The 21,133-nt window shown below is 37.7% G+C and overlaps 1 protein-coding gene across 1 annotated transcript in view; it reads right to left on the minus strand.

Annotated features, from left to right (window-relative positions):
* Positions 1-21,133, minus strand: part of BBOX1 (gamma-butyrobetaine hydroxylase 1) — an 85,814-nt gene that overhangs the window by 57,601 nt on the left and 7,080 nt on the right. The window contains exons 2-3 of the mRNA XM_043971506.1: positions 12,364-12,618; positions 10,557-10,671 (exon numbers count right to left, since the gene is read on the minus strand). Of these exons, the coding sequence (XP_043827441.1) occupies positions 10,557-10,671; positions 12,364-12,585 (337 nt within the window). The 5' untranslated portion in view covers positions 12,586-12,618. The remainder of the gene's footprint in view (positions 1-10,556; positions 10,672-12,363; positions 12,619-21,133) is intronic.

Below are 21,133 nucleotides of genomic sequence, written 5' to 3' on the forward strand. Positions count from 1 at the left end.
TAATCTTTTTAAAAGCATAAAAGAAAATACATGAGATTACAAAGGAAACATTATGTAGAAATATAATTTTCAAAATATTTTTAAAAAAGTTCATGGATCCCAGGTTAAGAATGTCTGGACTCAATGGTGAATGCTCATCTACTATACTTTTAAGATACTATGTTTATAAATCAAACAGTCAAAAAGTATTTGTTGTTTAGTTGTTTCAATGATGTCTGATTCTTTGTGACCCTCTTTGGGGTTTTCTTGGCAGAGATGCTGGCATGGTTTGACATTTCCTTCTTCAGATTATTTTACAGATGAATAAATGGAGACAAACAGGGTTAAGTGACTTGCCCAAGGTAACATAGCTGGTGTCTGAGGCTGGATTTGAACTCATGAAGATGAGTCTTCCTGATTCCAAGCCCAGTGCTCTATCTACTGCATCACGTAGTTGCCCCCATGAAATGCCTACTAAATCCTGGGTTCTGTGATACAAAGGCAAATACAGAGGTAACCTAAAAGTTCAGCCACTCAACAGAAATTTGGAGACTAATGCTATTTTACAGGTTAATCAAGCAAGAAAATAATTCAATGCATAATTGAGGTGGTACATTCCAAATTCCTTCATCTGGCATTCAAGAATTTCCAAATCTAGTCTTAATCTATTTTTCCAGTCTTATTTCCTGCTTCTTCCCTTGACACAGCCTATGCCCTAGAAAATTTGGATCCCTTGCTGGTATCCAAATGTGGCCAGTGGTTTCCTGTTTCTGTGTGTGTCTTCATTTAGGTTGTTTTGCCTGTTTGGTATGTCCTCCTCCCCTGGTCCCAACTAACCTATTCCTACCCATCCTACAAAAACCAGTTTGAATGCTATCCTATGTATTTAGGTGCTCTGGATCCTTCCCAGAAGAACCAATTCTTCAGCCTTCCAACATAGGACTCTATAGCTCTCCAATATTGTAGTTTCACATTTTTCCTTGTACTGTAACTAGTCAATAACGTTTACTAAGTACCTTGTATATACCAGACACTGTGCTAAGCACTGGGGATACAGAAAGTGTCTAAACCAATTAAATTAACTAGATATTTATTAAGCAAAATTAAACACATTTGTTAAGTGCCTACCATATACAAGGTACTATGGGAACACAAAGATAAATACAAGGCAGGGCGTGTTCTCAGGGCATTTACAGTGGAAGAATTTAGGGGAAAAATAGGTAATTAGATGGTGCAGTGGAAAGACCACAATTAAACTGTTTTCCTGTCTTTCCCCCTTCTGTTTAAAGCTTTATTTTTCAATTAACTATAGCATTGTTTCTCTGTTATTAACTTAGGTAAAGCAGCAGATAAAATGCTGGGCCTGGAGTCAAGAAGACCTGAGTTCAAATTTGACTCCAGTTTGACTATTTACTAATTTACTATTTCCTAGCTGTGTGACCCTGGACAAGTCACTTCTGTCTGCCTCAGTTTTTTCATCTATAAAAGGGGATAATAATAGCATCCATATTGCAGGATTGTTGTGAGGATAAAATGATATAATATTAGTAAAGCATTTTGCAAACCTTAAAATATTATATAAATGCTAGCTCTTGTTAAAAAAAATAAAAAACAAAGTATGATACCCAAGAAGTATTGGCAATAAAAAGGTTAATCTGACAGAGTTGGATTTGCCCAGGGTCACATCAGCAGTATATGTAAGGAGGGCACCTGAGTCCAAGGACCTGATGCCAAGGCCAGCTCTCTTACCCTTGCCCCACATCGCTTCTCTTCTTAAGCAAATGATTAATAAGTGGTTGAATGCATGGATAGCTAAAGACTAGGAAAGTCCCAAAACCGTGTGTACCTAAGGACAAGTTTTGGACCTCAGTGGGCCTCTGTCTTCTTACTCCAACAAATACACCTTCTTTGGTAAGAAGAAGAGAATATCAATCTTCTTTCTATCATCACCAAAAACATTTTGGAAGAATATGGCATGTGGTTTACAAACGGTTGTACTTACTATTTACAACAGGACAAGAAAAAAGAAGGTCCTCGTAGACCAAGAAAGCTTAAACACTATCTTCCTAATTATTTCACTTGGATTTTGGTTTAAACCAACAGAATGAATGATCTCATCACTAAACCAATGGACAATTTAAAAAATATGATGGTCTACGTGTCATTCATGCCAGTTGCATCTATGGGAGTATTGGAGGATGTAAATCTGACATACTTGATGAGAAATTAAGAATAATTTATGTATATCTCTGGGTTCCATCTTGGAATGCTATCCTGAGTTACTAAGTGTAAGCCTACAACATGGATTGCCTGCTTGAAGGACTGAGGAAGAATCAGAGTCCATGAGTAATGAATTTTGACTCTCTGCTTCTTTTTTGGAATGTGGTTTTCCCAGTGTGTACACTGGTAGAAGCAGCAAGCCAAAAGCCGTCCCTTGGGTGTACAACATCTGATAAAGATGAAGCCAATATATAAGGCCATCCAACTCCACTTCACAAAAGTGTCATACCATATAACTTTTTAAAATTGGATGTTTGTTGTTCATGTGCCAATGTTATAAAAACATTTCCTGACTATAAAATGGAAAAGAAAATGGGGCACGGACCAGAGGAGGCAGCCTTGCTCAGGAGAATTTTGAATGCTGGTCACCTATGGAAGAAAATCCTTTTAATTTTTCTCCTACTTGGAGATATAATAACTCATTCTTGTGAAACTATCATTCAATTCGATTCAGCAAATGTTTATTAAATGCCCACTTTACACAAGGCATTTGTCGGAGAAAACAGGAGAGTAGGGAAGTGCCCCTGTTTTGCTTTTCCAATTTTATAAAAGTTAATAGAGAGTGGGCCCAAAACCATGAAAAGGTCTGATATTCTAATAACTTTTTAAAAAACGGTTTTCTTTATTTTTTTGCTATTTATTTTTCACACGTAATATAAATTCATTTCCTATATATACTGTATATGATGCTATGGTACTGTAAATTAAAAATTCAAAACACAGTTATTAAATATTTGTGACTTTTGGCTCACCCTCTATATTTGCTGTGGCAGCTAGATGGTATAGTGCATGGAGTGCTGGGCCCAGAGACAGGAAGACTTCTCTTTGTGAGTTCAAATCTGTCCTCAGACACTTCCTAGCTGTGTAATCCTGGGCAAGTCACTTAAGCCTGTTTGCCTCAGTTTCATTGGTAAAGTGAGCTGGAGAAGGAAATGGCAAACTATTCCAGTATCTTTGCCAAGAAAACCCCAAATGGGGTTGTGAAGACTCAGAAATGACTGAACAATAATAAACTTGGTCTTTGCCATAAGGTAAATTTCAAAGCTTTTGCTACTCCAGAAATTTCTTTTCTTTGTTAGAAAGCTGGATTACAGGGTTGGGTTTCCTACAGAATTCAAAATCCCTGTTCTCTGAGCTGAAGGTTGGGGTTCAAGAAGGTTGAACAAAAATATATTTGTTGTAATTTTAAGGTAGCCATCAGATTGGAAAAAATTAAAAGAGAAAGGAATGAATAATATGTATTTTAGTCTCATTATTTTTGACAAAACTTCCTGACCTAATAACAAACAAATCAGACTTATTTTTCTTATCTCCAGAGGGAAAAAGCAGGAGTGATAGAATTTACAAAAAGGCTGGCTCATATAAGGAATACTAACAACTAGACCTATCTCAAAATGTCATGGGTGAAATTAGTTCTATAACAGTGTTAATGGAAAGGAAAGGTCAGTCTGCATAATGATGTTCCCTTAATGAAAGAAGATTGCTGGAGGACATTGAAGCAGGCCTCTCTCCCTACCCCCCACCCTAGGTCTTTAAGAAACATTCAATATTTGAGGTCTTTTCTGATTATTTGAAAAGGAATGAAGGCACAGAAGTGATTTTCAAATAATACAAAGGGACCTCAAAGGCCACCATTTTAGTCTAGCCTATATGTGCACAAGGATCCCCTTTATAATATACCATTGCCTAAGGATGCACAGAGTTTGAGGGGCAAATTGGGGATTCAAACTCAAGTCTCTGGAATATTTTGACTCCATGCCCAGTGTTCTTCCCATTATACAAACCACGCTTATTTACAGATAGTCTTTTGGAAAGAAATTGGAACTGCCTTGCAAATCTCAATTTATAATAAAATGCACTACTCAAAGTTAGGGTTTAACTTGAAATATTTCAGTGCCGTTTCAAAGAAATAGGAAAAACATGTTAGCTTTCTGGCAATTAGGAAAAAGAGAGTCAAGCATATGGATTTAGGGTCACATATGGAAGATCACACAGCATACAAAATTTCCCCCCCTTGTTCTGTGAAATGCATTAAGCACTGATCATTTTGACTGTATGATGGAAATTTTGATTTTCTAAATAGAAATGAAACTCTGGCTCTCCCAGCCATTCATATGACAATGGCAAAATTCAGCTAGAATCTTTGTTTCCAAATCTTTTTTTTTTTAAGTGAGGCAATTGGGGTGAAGTGACTTGCCCAGGGTCACACAGCTAGTAAGTGTTAAGTGTCTGAGAGCGGATTTGAACTCAGGTACTCCTGACTCCAGGGCCAGTGCTCTATCCACTGTGCCATCTAGCTGCCCCTGTGCCATCTAGCTGCCCCGTTTCCAAATCTTTGAATGGCATTTTTAGTTTTTGGCCAGGAATCTTATATCATGTAGTTATAACTCTATATTGTAAGCTATTATGTTGTTAGGCTGATAATTTCTAAGAAGAAAAGGGGATAACTTTTTGACCTCTGGTGGGTTACATTGGTATCCTGTGATACCAAGAGATGAGAGCAGGGGTTCTTAACTGTTTTTTTTTCTGTCAAGGACCCCTTTGGCTCTCTAGTGAAGTTTATAGACTCCTCAGAATAATGTTTTTTTTTTTTTCAGAATGTTTGTTGCTTGTATCCATACTTGGAAGAAAAGCTGAAGTTTTGTAACAGTTAGTAAAAATAAAGATGTAATTTTTTCCCACCATAATCCATGCCCCTCTCCCCATTCTCTTGACCCACTGAGTGGGTCCTTGGCTAAGAATCTAAGAATCTTGGCTAAGACTATAAGAAGGCCTTCAGCACATTGGATAGACCATCTACCTGGAGTTTATTTGAGGGATGGGTTGAGATCATTATTGCTGAAGAAAGAATCTTTTATTGACTGAAGTACTGAATTTAGATAAAGGTAGTCTTTAAATTTAATCAAAATGAACTTCCTATATTAGGTCAAGAATCAGCATGCCCTTGGCACAAAGACTGATTTTCTTCCACAGAAAGATTTTTTTTTTTTTTTTGCAAACCATGGCACTTTCCTTGTCACTGGCAAAAATGACTTCATGCCATGAGAATTATTGGCTTCAACATGAGTACTTTCTTGTCCAAGAACCAGTAACCAAAATGTAGGAGCTTCAAGATAGAAAGCTGAAGGAGCCCCTTGCCACATTGCTTTTTGTGAACCCATTATTTAAACCAGGAGAAGAAAGGAAAGAGAGTAAGGAAAAATAAGCACTTATGATACGATAGTACTTACTTCATCATTTATAATTTTATCAGTGTAAGTACTCCCTCCAGAAATGACAATCCCAAGCAATTTGCCAATTAGTAGATAGTCTATGTGCATTGATATGGCTGAAAAATTTATTTCTCAGGATCTGACCTTATCACCTGCTCATTGGAAATGTCCTTCTGGATGAGACCTGTAGATATTGCAGGTTCAGAGGATCATTTTTGAGCTGAAAATGACCTTAGAGGTTATCCCATTGCCCCTTGTTCCTTCTACAATTGAGGAAATGGAGACTGTGTGAGCTTAAATGACTTTTCCAGGGTCACACAGCTAGTAAATGTTTGAGGCTGGATTTGAATTCAGATCTTCCTGTTTCTGTGTCTATCCACTGTGCAATACCCAACTGCCTCTATCACCCACTTTAAGTCTGCCTCTCCTCCAGAACATTCATATTTTTGTCAAGGGTATAACTGTCCTCTCAATCCCTTGGGTTCATAAGCAGAGAACCACCTTTCACTCTTCACTCCCTACCCTTCCCTCATACCTAAGTTGCCAAGTTTTGTTAATTATATCAGCCTGTATTTATTTCAAAACAAAACTCTTACCTATCTTTTTTCCATTGTACTCTAGATGAGGTTTTTATCACTTCTTGCCCAGATGATCACAATAGTTTACTAACTGGACTACCAACCTTTCCCTTCTTCAATCTATATTCCATGAGACCACCATGAAAATCTTTTCAACCCGCAAGTCTGACCATATCATTACTCCACTCAAAAAAACTTTCATGGCTTCCAATTGCTACTAGGACAAAATAAACCTCCTCAGTCCAACCTTTAAAGGCTTCCTTAGCTGAACCTGAACTGACATTCCTAGCCTTATTCCATATTTCTCCCCATCACATGCTATACACTACAGTCAAAGTGGATCAAAAGTGGTTTTCTGAAACATTCTGTCTCTGACCTCCATCTATTCCAAACAGGTCTTCCTTATGCCTTCAATGCAACCACCCCTAATCTCTGCCTTCCAGGAATTTTATTAATTTTATTATTATCCACTTCCTCTGTCGAGCTTTCCTTGATCTATATAGCTATTGGCACTTGTTCTTTCTCCTTCCATCAACTAATTGGATCTCTGTTTCTGTGTATGTGTTCTATACTTCTATTACAAGGTAAGTGCCTTGGGGTGGAGGGAGGGAGCAGGGATCCATTCCATTCTCAGTCCACAGACACATGGTGGATTGCTAGGCCATTATTCTAAGCTTTTCCTGCTTGGTAGGACCCATTAGAATCTACTCAGCTATCATTGCCACTAGAAAAAAACATAGCTTTGACCGGATGGACTTCTGTGGGCAAGATGATGTCTCTGCTTTTTAGCATGCAGTCCAGATTTGCCATAGCTTTCTTTCTGAGGAGCAAGCAATTTAAATTTCATGGCTGCAGTTGCTATTTGCAAAGAGCTTTGAGCCTAAGAATATAAAATCTGACACTGCTTCCATTTTTTTTTTCTCTCTCTATTTGCCAGGAAGTGATGGGACCAGTTGCCAAGATCTTAGTTTTTTTTTTTTAAATGATGTTAAGCATCAAGCCAGCTTTTACACTTTCTTCTGTCACCCTCATCAATAGGCTTCTTAATTCTTCACTTCATGCCATCATTTAAAAATAGTTCAAAGATTTTATTCTAATAGCTTTAATTACAGTGTTTGTCAAAATGAAAACTGAAAACAAGTATACAAAACAGTTGATTACTAATTGTGTATTGAAAGCAGTAAGAGTTTTCACAACACCAAAGAAACTAGTTGAGTTTTTCCTGAGATAAAATTTAACAGCTCCAGCTTCTTTGGTGTTTATCAAAATACAAAAGGAAAAAAAAAAAGATCTTTTTTTCATATGGCAAATCTGAACTTTGTCATATGATGGAGTAGTAAAGAACATCTCACACATATGCAGATAGGGAGATTGTTCCAAAACAAGACAGACTACTTCTAGAATGGCATCAGAGTGGTATCATCTACATATGTGAGATTGTTGATATTTCTTCTGGCAACCTTAACTCTAGCTTTTGATTTTTCTACCCTGGCATTTCACGTGGTGTATTCTACATAGAAGTTAAATAAGGTGACAGTATACAGCCTTGCTGTATTCCTTTCCCAAACTTAAGCCAGTCAGTTGTTTCTTATTTGGTTCTGTTACTTCTTGGGCCACATACAGGTGTCTCAGGAGACAAGTAAGATGATCTGGTACTCCTCTTTCTTTGAGGACTTGCCACTGTGATCCACACAGTCAGAGGCCTTACTGTAGTCACTGAAGCAGAAGTAGAAGTAGATTTTTTTTTCTGGAAATCCCCTGCTTTTTCCAAAATCCAGGTAATGTTGGCAATTTGGTCTCTAGTTCCTCTGCCTCTTCAAAAACTAGGTTTCTCTCCTGGTAATTATTGGTTCACAACTGCTGAGCTTTCTGTTAGTTACCTCTTGCTCTCACTATGTGAGCAGTTCATCTTCTTTCTGATCACATAAGTAATGTCAGCTCAAAGAAATAAATCATAATGATTAAAAACACTAGTATGCCATGCCTGATATTTTTATAATGCTTGAAAGCTATAAGCTGCAATAATAAAAAAGAAAGCTTTCTTATTGTTCAAATAGTCTAAATTAACAGCAGAAAATTTTTAAAAAATACAACCAAAAGAATCATTATTGTTTTAAATTAAAGTCAAATTAGGGGGAAAATCTTTAAAGGAATGATTCAGCCCTAAGATGGTGGGGCTTAATAATGACAGTAGCAGCAAAAATAAAAATTAATATGTTGACACCAGCTCATGATCCCACCACAGACATCTTTTTGTCAAAATGCATGAGTTAATATTTGATGTAGACTTTAGAAACAGAATGTTAGTGTTGGGAAGGTGCTTGGAGATCATTGAGTTTAACCTTTTGGTTTTATAAATGGGGCACAGTTCCAGAGAGTGAAAGGGGTTTGTTCAAAGTCATGAGCTACTTAGTGGTAGATCCTGGATAAGGACTTGGGTCTTCTGTTTTCCATTCAATGTTCCTTTTACATGCTGTCTTGACATTCATCTTTACCTAGTTTTTAATCAGATTTTCCATGAAAAAACTGGGAAAGAAAATGGGTTCCATTCGCTTTCTAATTTGCCGATAATTTAATTTTCCTTTACATGAGAGGGAAGAATATCTGCTGATAGCATCTCATTCAGATTAGTTTGTCTCATTTTGGCTAAACTAGTTAAAGGGTAGAATGGATCTAGGACATTTTGTCCATATCCTTGTAATAGAGTAGTGCCTGAAAACTGCTAAGAAGGATTTTTCAAGATTTGATCTCACCTCAAAATAGGGAAGAAGTGGGGCAGCTGGGTGGCACAGTGGATAAAGCATCAGTCTTGGATTCAGGAGGACCTGAGTTCAAATCCGGCTTCAGACACTTGACACTTGCTGGCTGTGTGACCCTGGGCAAGTCGCTGGACCCTCATTGCCCCGCAAAAATATAGGGAAGAAGCATATTGGTAGTAATATTGGTAGTCCAAAAAATGGGGAAAGAATTTTTTATAGTGGACAGAATACTGGTGACCTGAGTCAGGATGTCCTCACTTGACTACTTGTGTCTTTTATAACCTCAGAGAATTCACCAAACTTTTGTGGTCTTATATTTGAATGTTTCCATAATGTTGTTAGCCTTGAAATTAGGAAGGACCTAGCTTCAAATTCTACCTTAATTCAAAGTAGCACTTGGATTCTACCTCCTAGACAAGTTTGTTCCTCTTCTAGAAATAAGAAGATTGGATTAACTGATCTCTAAGGCTCCCATATCCAGTCAACTGCTAAATCTTGTTGGCCTTACCTGCAGAACATCTCTTCCATTCATCCCCTTCTCTCCACCCACATAGTACACCTTAGTTCAGGCCTTCATTACCTCTGGCTGAGACTATTCCCTCAATATAAACTCTCTTTTCTCCAGTCCTTCAACCACATAGCTGTTAAAATTATGTTCTTAGAACACAGATATGACTTTGTCTCCTTACTGAAAAAACTTGAGTGCCTCCCAATTGCCACTAAAATAAAATTCAAACCCGTAGCCTTGCATTTAAAGCACTCTTAATATTGTTTTTCAGTTGTGTTCAATTCTGTGACTCTGTGGACCATAGTATGCCAATACTGTCCATGTTTTTTTTTTCCATGGGGTTTTGTAGGCAAAGATACTGGAGTGGTTTGCCATTTCTTTCTTCAGTAAACTAAGGCAATCAGAAGTTAAGTGACTTGTCAGGGCCACGCATATAATAAATGTCTGAGGCTGAATTTGAACTCAGATCTTCTTGATTCTGGATTTAGTACCCTATCCACTGCACCATCCAGCAGTCTGTAGTGACAATGAAAACTTAATTCTTGTCCATGCAAGCCCATCTACTGCTAACCTGGTTTTTACTGGTGCTATCTGCATGTGAAGAAGTTTGTATTGGAAATTAAAAGTGGATTATCATCAGACATAAAGCTGAGAAGAGAGAGGGCAAGAGATAGTTCTGCAAGAGAGGGATGAAAAGTGAAGGCATTTTCAAGATGATTATATTAGGTTGGAATGGCATTCATCTTGGACCCCGAATGATTGGTAAGAGCTGGGGAGGTGGAACTGGGGGTTAAGGGTGAACCAGGCAGAAGAAGTAGTTATGAGCAAACAGAAGGCTAGAGAGAAAAGGGCATGTCTGAGGAATGGAAGGTAGTCTGCAGATAGTAATAAAGCTAGAAAGGTCAGTTGGAGCCAAATTACCTCTGTGGTTTCATGTTCCAATTAGTAACACCTTGGCATGAGGAACTATATTTGCTATTATATTTCTATGCTTCTCTTATTCACTGTACTTTCCTAATTAAAGGGATAACCATAGATGAGACTGATCCATTAGGTTTTGGGCCCTTTCTTCTCTGCCTGGATTTCTGGCCCATTCTAACCATTACTTTCCCAAATGCCAGTACCGAATGCTAACAAGATTTTAGTAAACCCTCTTTAGAAAATCACATTTTTCTCACATATTGAGGAATGATGGGGGGGGGCTTTAACATAATTATAATAGATTGAAAAACATACCTACCTGGTAAAAACAATTCTTTTTGGAGTTTTGCTCTGGATTTTTGGGAAAAACACCTTTTCTTTAGCCAGTCTGCTTCAAAATCACTAACGTGCTCATCAGGCCACATGATATGTACCTTTTAACACAGTAAACAAACATTTATTTATATGATATTAGTCACTCCAGTATTCTTCAGTAGAAGTGTTAAGCTCAAATAGAAATGGATCTCTGTTGACTTAGATCCTGCCTGTTGACCTAGAAAACCACAGATTATCATTATCTTTGTTGTATTGTATTTTTATTTATTTTGTTAACCATTTCCCAATTACAGTTTAATCTGGTTCAGGCCTTTCTGGAGTAATGAGTTTGTCAACTCTGCTCTACAATGACTTTAAAAAAGATGGAGAATTGGGTAATTTAGCAAATAGTTACAGATTTGAAAAATAAACCAAATTATTCTTTAGCCAAGAATTTTAGAGTTTGGAGTCTGTCTATTCCCAGCCCTTCATTTTGCAAATAAGGAAACTGAGGCCCAGAAAAGGGCTATCTCTTGCCTAAGGTCCCATGATTCATTAGCGTCAAGAGTCAGAACTAAAACTTTGGTCTCCTCAGTTCTAGTTCATTGTCCTTTTTGCTATGTTACCCTGCTTCTGAGGATAGGTACAGTTAATTAAAGATGAGAAATCAGCATGTCCAGGGTATTAAGCGCTGCATGTTAGGATTCTAGATAGAGTTAAGGATGCATCCCAATTAGGACATGACCTCCTCTCTCCTCTCTGATTGTCCATAACCATGAAAGCACAGGGTTTTAACCTTTGTGTGAGACCTCTTGTTGATTTATCCAAGTATTTGGCATCATTATAAGGTCAGAATTGGGGTAGGGGAGTAAGGAGAGTGGTGTTAGGGAGCTCATGAATGCTAGCAGTGAAATCCTTGAGTTAATGAGAAGCATGAAGGGTAGACAAAATAGATTGGTATAACTCTCTTTTCCTGCCAGGACTCTACTTCAACAATAGAAAGCTGGGGCATGTTAAAGAAATGGTGTGTGTGTGTGTGTGTGTGTGTGTGTGTGTGTGTGTGTGTGTGTGTGTGTGTGAGACTGCAGCAACCATATTGGTAGTCAAATCACATAAAAAGTAAGTTTAGGAGTCCAGGATACTTGGGTTTTAGTCCCACCTATGATATCGACTACAAGTATAGCCTTGGATCAGTCACCCAGAAATGCAGAATTTTGGAGTTGAAAAGGATCTAAGAAGCCATCTAGCCTAACCCACACCTGGAACAGAACAACCTTTCTGAGTAGTCATTTCCTCAAACACAAAAATGAAAAAGTTGGATTAGCTCAGGGGTCCTTAGCCTGGGGTTCATTGACCCATGGATAGATTTTAGGGGCTCTGTGAACTTGGATAGAAAAAATTCTATCTCATTTCCATTAATCTCTAACTAAAATTGGGCATTTTCTTCATTTATTTAAAAACATGATTCTGAGAAAGTCTCCATGGACTTCATCAGATTGCCACAAAGAAATGGTTCAAAACCCCTCTACTAATTGTTCTCTAAGATAACTTTCTGAATCCAAAATGCAAGCCTAAGACCTCTTAGTAGAGCCCAACCTTCTGCCAGGAGGTCTCTGCATTAAGCATGGGTTTCAGTCAATCGAGTATTAAGCACCTACTTTGTGCTAGACACTGTGCTTGGTACTAGGGATACAAGTACACATTTGGCTAGCAAGGTTAAAAAAAGAGCCCACTAATGCAAACTACTTCAGAATTAGCATTACTTTTATTTTTCCCCCTAAAAAAGCAACATTAAAGGTTTAAAGAAATACCTTTCTTTGGTTCATCAAAGACAAGTGCTTGACCCATGTATTAACATCTAGGGCTTCGATGAGGAGCTTCCGAGCTTTTGCAGAATCCAGGTAGCAACAAGAGCACTGGCAGTTGTCTCTCAGCCAGACAGCGGGGTAGAGAGACTCTTCTCCATCATCCCAAAGAATCCGGACCAAACGGTCAGCATCTAGAGCCTCCACCTTCAGGATAGCTGAACTCATACTTCCAGCCTTCAGTAAGAATTATTCCACCTCCTATGATAGACCAGAGTTAAAAGGACATAGCTGTTCTTTTGCCCTCTAAGCAAAGTACATGGTCTGTTTGTTCTTCCCTTTACCACAATCCACATTTTTTAGGAGACCTTTGTTCCTGTTAGATTATTTTACATGCTGAGGGAAGCAGTTGATGGAAAATAAACAAGATAATTATTTGGAGTCAAGGACCAGGGGAAAACCAGTCCTTCAGTTCTTGCACAGTGATTTTAGATAATCAAATCTGCTGAGTTTGGACCTGTTGAAAAATGTAATTTTATAATTATATGATATATATTCTGTCAGATTTTTAGGATGCCAAATTCTCAATAAAATAAAAACAAAGCTTATTTTTTATTTTTTATTGTCTATGAGAAATGGAGAGAGAGATGGCCTTAGGCAGGAAGACCCAGGTTCAGATCTTGCCTTTGACATGTACTGACTATGTAGCCCTGGATGAGTGACTCAACAGCTCAATTTCCTAAAAGGAAATGGAGAGGAAGATGGCCTCCTGCAGAAAAATCTAGGTTCAAGAATCTGAAATATACTAGATGTGTGACCCTGGACTAGTCATTTAACTTCTATTTGCCATAGTTTGCTCATCTGTATAATAAGTGGATTTGTTCCAAACCTGAGTGTCTGTGCTTTTTTTGATGACAAGATGGAGAAGCATGGCTAGATGGCAGTATATGTATTGCATATGTGTGTATGTATAGTAGATTACAAGCTCAATGCAAGTCAACATTATATTTGGAATCCACAAAAAATTCATCTGAATTTAGGCTACGCTAATCAAATATTTATCAAGCACCTACCAAATGCCAGACAATGTGCCAAGTGTTGGGGTATACAAAAGAGAGGCTAAAACAGTTCTTTCCTTCAGAGAGATCACATTCTTTTTTTTTTTTTTGTGGGTTTTTTTTGGTGAGGCAATTGGGGTTAAGTGACTTGCCCAGGGTCACATAGCTAGTAAATGTCAAGTGTCTGAGGCTGAGAGATCACATTCTAATGGGAGAACCAACATGTAAACAGTTATACAAAAACATATATGTATATACATACATATATATATATATATATATATATATATATATATATATATGGTAATCTTGAGGAGAAGGCACTTAGCAAGGGGGGATAGGAAGGGTTGAGTAGAAAGAAGATTTGAACTGAATCTCAAAGGAAGCCATAGAATAGAGGAGGCAAAGGAGAGGAGGGAGAGAATCCTAGGCACAGAAAATGGGAGAGAGTGTTCTGTGTGAGGAACAGGCTGGAGGCCAGTATAACTGAATTTTAGAATGGATGGAGGGGAATAAAGACTGGAAAGGTAGGAAGGGACCAGGTTGTAAAGGTCTTTACATGCTAAACACATGATTTTATATTTGATTCTGGAGTTAATGGGAAACAACTGGAGTTTATTGAGTTCAAGTAAAAAGGAGACTGATGTGGTTAGATCTTTGCTTTAGAAAGATCACTTTTAGAGTTGAACAGAGGATATGATCTGCAGTGGAGAGAGAACTGAGGCAGGGAGACCAAGATTTCCATAATAGAAGTTATGACAATGGTCCACATATAAGCAATGATTTATGAGTCTCTGAATTTAAATACGTCAAGATTTAGGCAGAATTTGCCTTTGACTCCATATCTGAAGACTGTCATTCTATCATTCATAAGAAGAAACCCTAAAACCTGAAATAGTTTTAGAAATAAATATATTAGGTAGGTAGATAGGGAGGGATGGAGAGGGAGAGATCAAGCAATCAATCGAGAGAGCACACACATTGAGGTTGGAAAGAAAGGGTGGCTGGCTCCCTTTCCTACAGGCTCTGGAAGGTTTACATTATGTAGGATGTTAGACAAGAGTACCCACACATGAACCCCAAGAACACAGTTAAGCAAATTTCCCAACAGGACAACTCAAAAGCAAAGTAGTTTGAGATGGATATCAGTAAATATAAATATTCAATAAAATTTGGGCAAAGCCAAAACACAAGGGGAAATAAAAACATAAGCTTGGTTGGACCCTAAGCAAAGACCTGGGTGAATGGATCCAAAACATAATGTTTGGAGTGGATCCAGAATCTGGGGGGACCCCAAAATCCCTCATAGTCATCCAGTATTCCTGGAGAATTACTGAGGTCAGGGCAACTTTCTGGGTTCAAACAGTTTCTAGTCACATAAAGTTATATTTGAGCAATATGATAATGTTTTTGAATAATATAATAAAGTGTTTTCCACAAGACTTTCTACACTGTTAGGACTGTAAAGGACTTTCTATAGCTTGCATTCAACTGACCTAGCCAGTGGGCTGTGCATGAGAAAGTAATTTAATCTCTCAAGTGTCCTAGCCAACTCTCCAGACTATAAACTGTGGATCTACATTGGTAGAGGTGCTTATCTGACTAGAAGTTCCCTATTGATTGATGAAATAACAGTTCCTAACCATATTGAAGCAAATCAAACTAAATCAAAGCATCTTTGCCCATCCCCCAGGCATTTAACATAATTACAGAAATAGTTAAGCTTGTTAAAGTGGTTCTCTGTTCCCTAAATCAGAAAGTTAGTTCTAATAAATGAAATTAAACTCTTGAAAGAATCACAGAATCTCAGGGCGGTATACAACTTCAGAGGCCACCATCTACTGTAGTGCCTCGTTGGACAATAATAATATCTAATAAAGGAGCTGGTAAGAAAAGCTAATAATTAGCTTTGAAAGCCCTTCACAACCTGGACACTTTCCACCTTTGCAATCTTCTTCTTTGCTTCTTTCAGTATATTTCATGATGTAGCAACATTGTTCTTCCTTCTGTTTTGTTTATGTGGCACTACATCTCCAAACTCTGTGACTTTTTACCGACTATCCCCTATGCCTAGAATACTCTCTCCCCACCTTTACCTATTGTTTTCCTTGACTTCCTTTAAGATTTAGCTCTAATCTTGCCTTTTGCAGCAGGCATTTTATGATCTTCCTTCTTGCCATTCATGATAGTGCCTTCCTTCTGGGATTACCTTCCATTTATAGTGTAATCTATTGTATACGAACATAGTTTTACAAGGTTGATTCACATTGACCTTACAGCCCCCTGTACATAAACTGTTCCATATCCATGTTTCTTATTCTAGGATCAAGAAATCAGTAGAATATCACAGTTCGGGGCAGCTAGATGGCGCAGTGGATAGAGCACCGGCCCTGGAGTCAGGAGTACCTGAGTTCAAATCCGGCCTCAGACACTTAACACTTACTAGCTGTGTGACCCTAGGCAAATCACTTAACCCCAATTGCCTCACTAAAAAAAAAAAAAAGAAAAAAAAAAGAATATCACAGTTCAAGGGGATTCCCTTTTAAAGAAACCAGGGTCTAGAGCAGGTCAAGCCTTTGGAATAATTATCAGAGCTGGGAGTTAAATTTAGACTCTCTGGCTCCAAATTCATTGCTCTTTCTTTGACCAGCACCTGGCATATATTCATAGTGCCTGATACATAGTAGTTAATATATGCTTACTGATTGCTTTTTAAACCATAACTCCTCTATTGTAATTTATGCAAAGCAAATGATAGCTATTAGGATTATTATTTATACAGTTGATTTTTAAAATCCAAGTGGAGAATTTTCCATTTGTCCTGATAACGTTATCTCTAGAGGTGTAGTGGATAGAAAGCTTCCTTGAGGAGTCACATAAACCTGTGCACACAAATATTTGCTTTTGAAGCAGATGAAATATCTTCTTGCCTTAGTAGATGGTCCTCAATAGTTTTTGTGGCCAAGAAATAACTGGTCACCTGCTAGGCAATAGTTGTCAATCACATTGATTAAAACTGGAGAAGGAAATGGCAAACCACTCCAGTATTTTTGTCAAGAAAACCCCATAGACATTTGGTCTACAGTGTCACAGAGTTGGATGCAACTGATTGACTGAACAACAAGGCAATAGTCTGGTGAAGAGCTTTCCTGAAACTAACTAGGTTGAGGTTTGGACAGAGTTTGTCTTCAGGCCCATATCTGAAATCTTCCAAGACTGGTAGAAGTTGCTACAGTTCCCATTCCACTTGTATAGTCTACAGGGACCCTCAACTCCCCCACGCTACCATGTGGCTCTGACACTGATTGATTGTATGATACTAGGCAAGTCATATCTCAGTGCTTATGATAACTTTAAAAAACTAAATCACAGAGAAGTCTTCCAGTTCATATGGGTAGAAGTACTTCACCAAGAGCTCTCTTTGCCTATTAAATCACAGGTACAGCAACATTAAAAAATAATCTTATTTGATTTGGTCAATCCTTCTAGCTTGTTGAGTTTCTATTGAATAGACTGGAAATTCCTTGAGGAGAAGAAACTTTGTTTTTTGTCTTAGTTCCTAGCTAGTATGATGCTGTCCACACAGCAGTAATAAATTAAACATTCATTAAAAAAATTTCAAGTTCCAAATTTTATCCTTCTCTCCCTCTTCTCCCCTCTGCGTGAGATGGTAATCAATGTGTAGGTTATATATTAGCAATAACATAAAACATTTCCATATTAGTTGCTTTGTGGAAGAAAACAAAAGTAAGAAAGATAGTATGTTTTGATCTGTGTTCAGTAACCATCAGTTTTTTTCCTTAGGATATGGGTAGTATTTTTCATTGTGAGCCCTTTGGGATTGTCTTGGATCATTGCATTGCTGAGAATAGCTAAGTCATTCCCAGTTGGAAAAATAAACAAATAAATTAAAAATGAATGAATGAATGAATGAATAAATCATTTTTGACCACAGAAACTCATGAAGATTATCTACTTGGACAAGGAGTGATTTGATTTACCTCAAAAATATTTATATGTAAGAGACTGTGTTTGGTTTATTGCAGGGTGTATCCATACCAATTAAATCATAGGCAAACATGTATGTGATGAATAGATGTGTGTCTTCTATATACTTAGCTATGAACCTTAAAGGAAACAAAAGAATAAATCTGGTCACTGACCACAAAGATCCTATATAATCTTATAGGTAATACCAGACTAACAAATTTGAAATAATTAAGGGGCAAATAGAAGTGACTTTCTGAAGTAATGCAGTGAAAGAATAGGTTAGTATAGACCTGGGTGGTCAGGGAAGCTGATGGAATGTATGAAACCTCAAAGAATGGATGGGATTTGGATAGGTAGAGAGGACAAAGGAAAACAATCCAGTTAAAGCGAAGTGAAAATAAAGGCATTGAGGCAGTCAAGCAAAAAAGCATTTATTTAGCACCTTTTGTTTACCACACCCTGTATAAGGGGATAGAAACACAAAAAATTAGAAAGCATCTGCCCTTAAGGAATTTATATAATTTTGTTTCTTGTTTAGTCATTTTCAGTCATTTTTGGGGGGTTTCTTTGTCAAACACACTAGAGTGGTTTGCTCTTTCCTTCTCCAGCTCATTTTACAGATGAGGAAACTGAAACAAACAGGATTAAGTGACTTGCCCAGAGTCACATGGCTATTAAGTGTCTGAGGCTGGATTTGAATTCAGGTTTTCCTGACTCCAGGACCAGCACTATACCACCTACCTGTCATAACTTACATCCTACTAGACTGTAATAAAGTATGAGTGAGCTTGACCTCTGTGGCAACAGTAAAAATACTAATTTAACTAATATAGCACAGGGTTTAGTGTACTGGATCTGGGTTTGAGAAGACTAGAACTTAAATCTAGTCTCTGACAATTACTATCTGGGTGACCCTGGGCAAGTCAGTTAACTACTGTATGCCTCAGTTTTTCCATCTGTAAAATAGAGATAATAATAGCACCTACCAATCAGGTTGTTGTGAGGATAGAATACAATAATATTTGTAAAGTATTTAGCAAACCTTAAAAATGATGTAAATGCTATTCTCATTCTTTTCCTCCCTCCTTCTCTTTCTTTCTCCTCCTCCTTTTCTTCCTTCTCCTCCTCCCTCCTTCTTTTTCTTTATCCTTCTCCTCCTCCTCCTCCTTTTCCTCCTCCTCCTTCTTCTACCACCACCACCACCACTGAAGGTTCTAAGGAAAAAAAACAGTGGGACAAATAGGCATGAACAAGTATGAATACCAGGGGTTATGACTTGATGTAGTAGGCCCTCCAAAGTCTTTTCAAATTCTTGTGCAAGAGGACGAGATAAAAATGATGTCTTTATGAAGAGAAAAGAGAAGTATCTGCAACGGGAGAGTTCAGATCCAGTGACCACAGATTGAGAGGCTGCTGAACAAATCCAGGTTTAAGATAACAAGGACCTGGTCTAAAACTGCTGCTATAGGTATTGAGATGAAAAGGGAGAGAGGAAGAAAGAAGAGAAGAGGTTTATCAAGTCAGCTCAGTGGAGATAAAGGGAAATCATAGACTTTTCAAATTAAAAGTGACAGTAGAGGTTCTATAATCCACTATCCTAAGTGGTGACAAAATCCGACTGCTGGATCGCCAAACACATGGTCATCTAAGTCCCTGATTAAATCCCTTGGAGGAAAAGGAATGTGTGTAGCAGGAAAGAGAGAATCCTGAGCTAGGAAACTGAAGGTTGGCTTCAGTCCCAGTCCTGCTACTGAAATAGGTCATCCGATTGGTAAAATGCAGGTAATAACTACCTGTCTACCTCCCAAGGCTATTGTTAAGAGTTAGATGAAAACATGTGTGAAAAAAACTGTGTAAACCATACAACACTATACAAATATGTTATTATTATTACCTCCCACGGCAGCCTGTTGTACATATTGTTCAGTTCTATTAATTAGAAAGAAACTCCGTATTGTGATTGCAAGTGGGCCTTTGTCATTTTGAGCCATTGTCTCTAGTTGTGCCTTCTGGAATAACCAAAAAGTGGTTTGTTTCCTTACAATCCCTCATATATTTGAGGGCTATGTTTGGTTATATTTAGTTTTTTCCCTTCTATTGGCTAAATTTCCTCAGGTTTTTGACTTTCTATGAAAAGATTTCGGGGAGAGAGGAAGAAAAAAAATAAGAAGTGCACAGCAGAGAACAAAAGAAAGATTAGAAGGAACCATTGAAAAGTAGGGTAGTTTTGAAATTGATGTGTAGCATTTATGAGTTTTTCCAAAAAAGTAAACAGTGCAAAATAGAAATTTATGATTTTATATTGAATCTCATGTTGTGCTGTATACATGCAAATTCTTTTGGTCTTTTTATATTTAAGTTTAAAGCAAATAAATTTTTTAAAAAATAAAATAATTTAAAAATGAAGGGGTTGGACTAGGGAGAAAATATTTCATTGCCAGACTGCTCACCATTTTTGGTTCATCTTTGGATGCTAGTCTGTCAGTGTCCCTCTAAAAATGTGATGCCTAAATCCAATGAGAGTTGAGGAAAAAATGGATCTCCCTCCCTTGATGTCAGAGTACTTGAGTTCAGATCTCACCTTTGACTGTGTGATTTTGGACCAATCATTTAACCTCCCCAGGGCTTAGTTTCCATGTCTATAAAATTAGTGTCTTGGACTGGGTAGGGTTTTCCATTTCTAGATCCTCAGATCCTTCCTCAGATCCCTATGATCCTTCTTTGCAGAAGACTATAGGTGTGAAATATTATCAGTCAATCAGTTCACATTTACTAAATATATAAATTAATTAAATGGCTACTATGTGCCAAGCATTGTGCTGAGGAGGATACAGAGAAAGGCAAATGATAGTTCCTGCTTTCAAGGACCCTACAATCTAATGGGAGAGACAACATGAAAACTACAATATATAAACAAGCCATACACAGGGTAAACTGTATAAAATCAACAGAACACAATAGGGAGATTGGCAGAGGGTGAATTTCAGGTGTGGAAGACAGCCAGTGAAAATGTCTGTGGTCAGGAAATGGAGTTTCTTGGGTGAGAAACATCAAGGAGACCATTGTCACTGGGTCGCAGGGTACAAGAGGGAGGTGCTTTAAGATGTAAGAAGACTGAAAAAGTGGGGCAGGGGTCATATTATGAAGGGCTTTGAACACTAAACAGAGACATAAAATATGGTTGATGTGTTGCTTTGCTGTACTGTTTTTCTCTCTATTTTTAAAGTTTTTGGTAAAAGAGATGACTTGCTGGGTTATCAAGGGTATGAGAATTGATTCAGAAGTGAAGGTCACAAACAAATGCTCCCTACATATGTAACATATTCTAAAAGTCTCAGTGCATGTATTAAAACTTAAATATGTGGGGCAGCAAGATGGTGCAGTGGATAAAGCACTGGCCTGGATTCAGGAGGATCCGAGTTCAAATCCAGCCTCAGACACTCAGACTAGCTGTGTGACCCTGGGCAAGTCACTTAACCATCATTGCCCCACAAAAACCCCCCAAAACTTAAACATGTTTGCGCATATATTTATATACCTACATGAATTTATCTGTATATATATAGAAATATATATGGGAATATATTTGTGTATATATGATATATATTTTCTCTATATATACATACATGTGTGTGTGTGTGTGGGGGGTGGCATCTAGAAATTAATATAGTTCTCTAGGAATGGTTTGACCAGCACAGAATATAGTGGAATTGGCTACCTTCAATGAA

The sequence above is a fragment of the Dromiciops gliroides genome, chromosome 6, assembly GCF_019393635.1.
Source record: "Dromiciops gliroides isolate mDroGli1 chromosome 6, mDroGli1.pri, whole genome shotgun sequence".
Taxonomy (NCBI): Eukaryota; Metazoa; Chordata; class Mammalia; order Microbiotheria; family Microbiotheriidae; genus Dromiciops; species Dromiciops gliroides.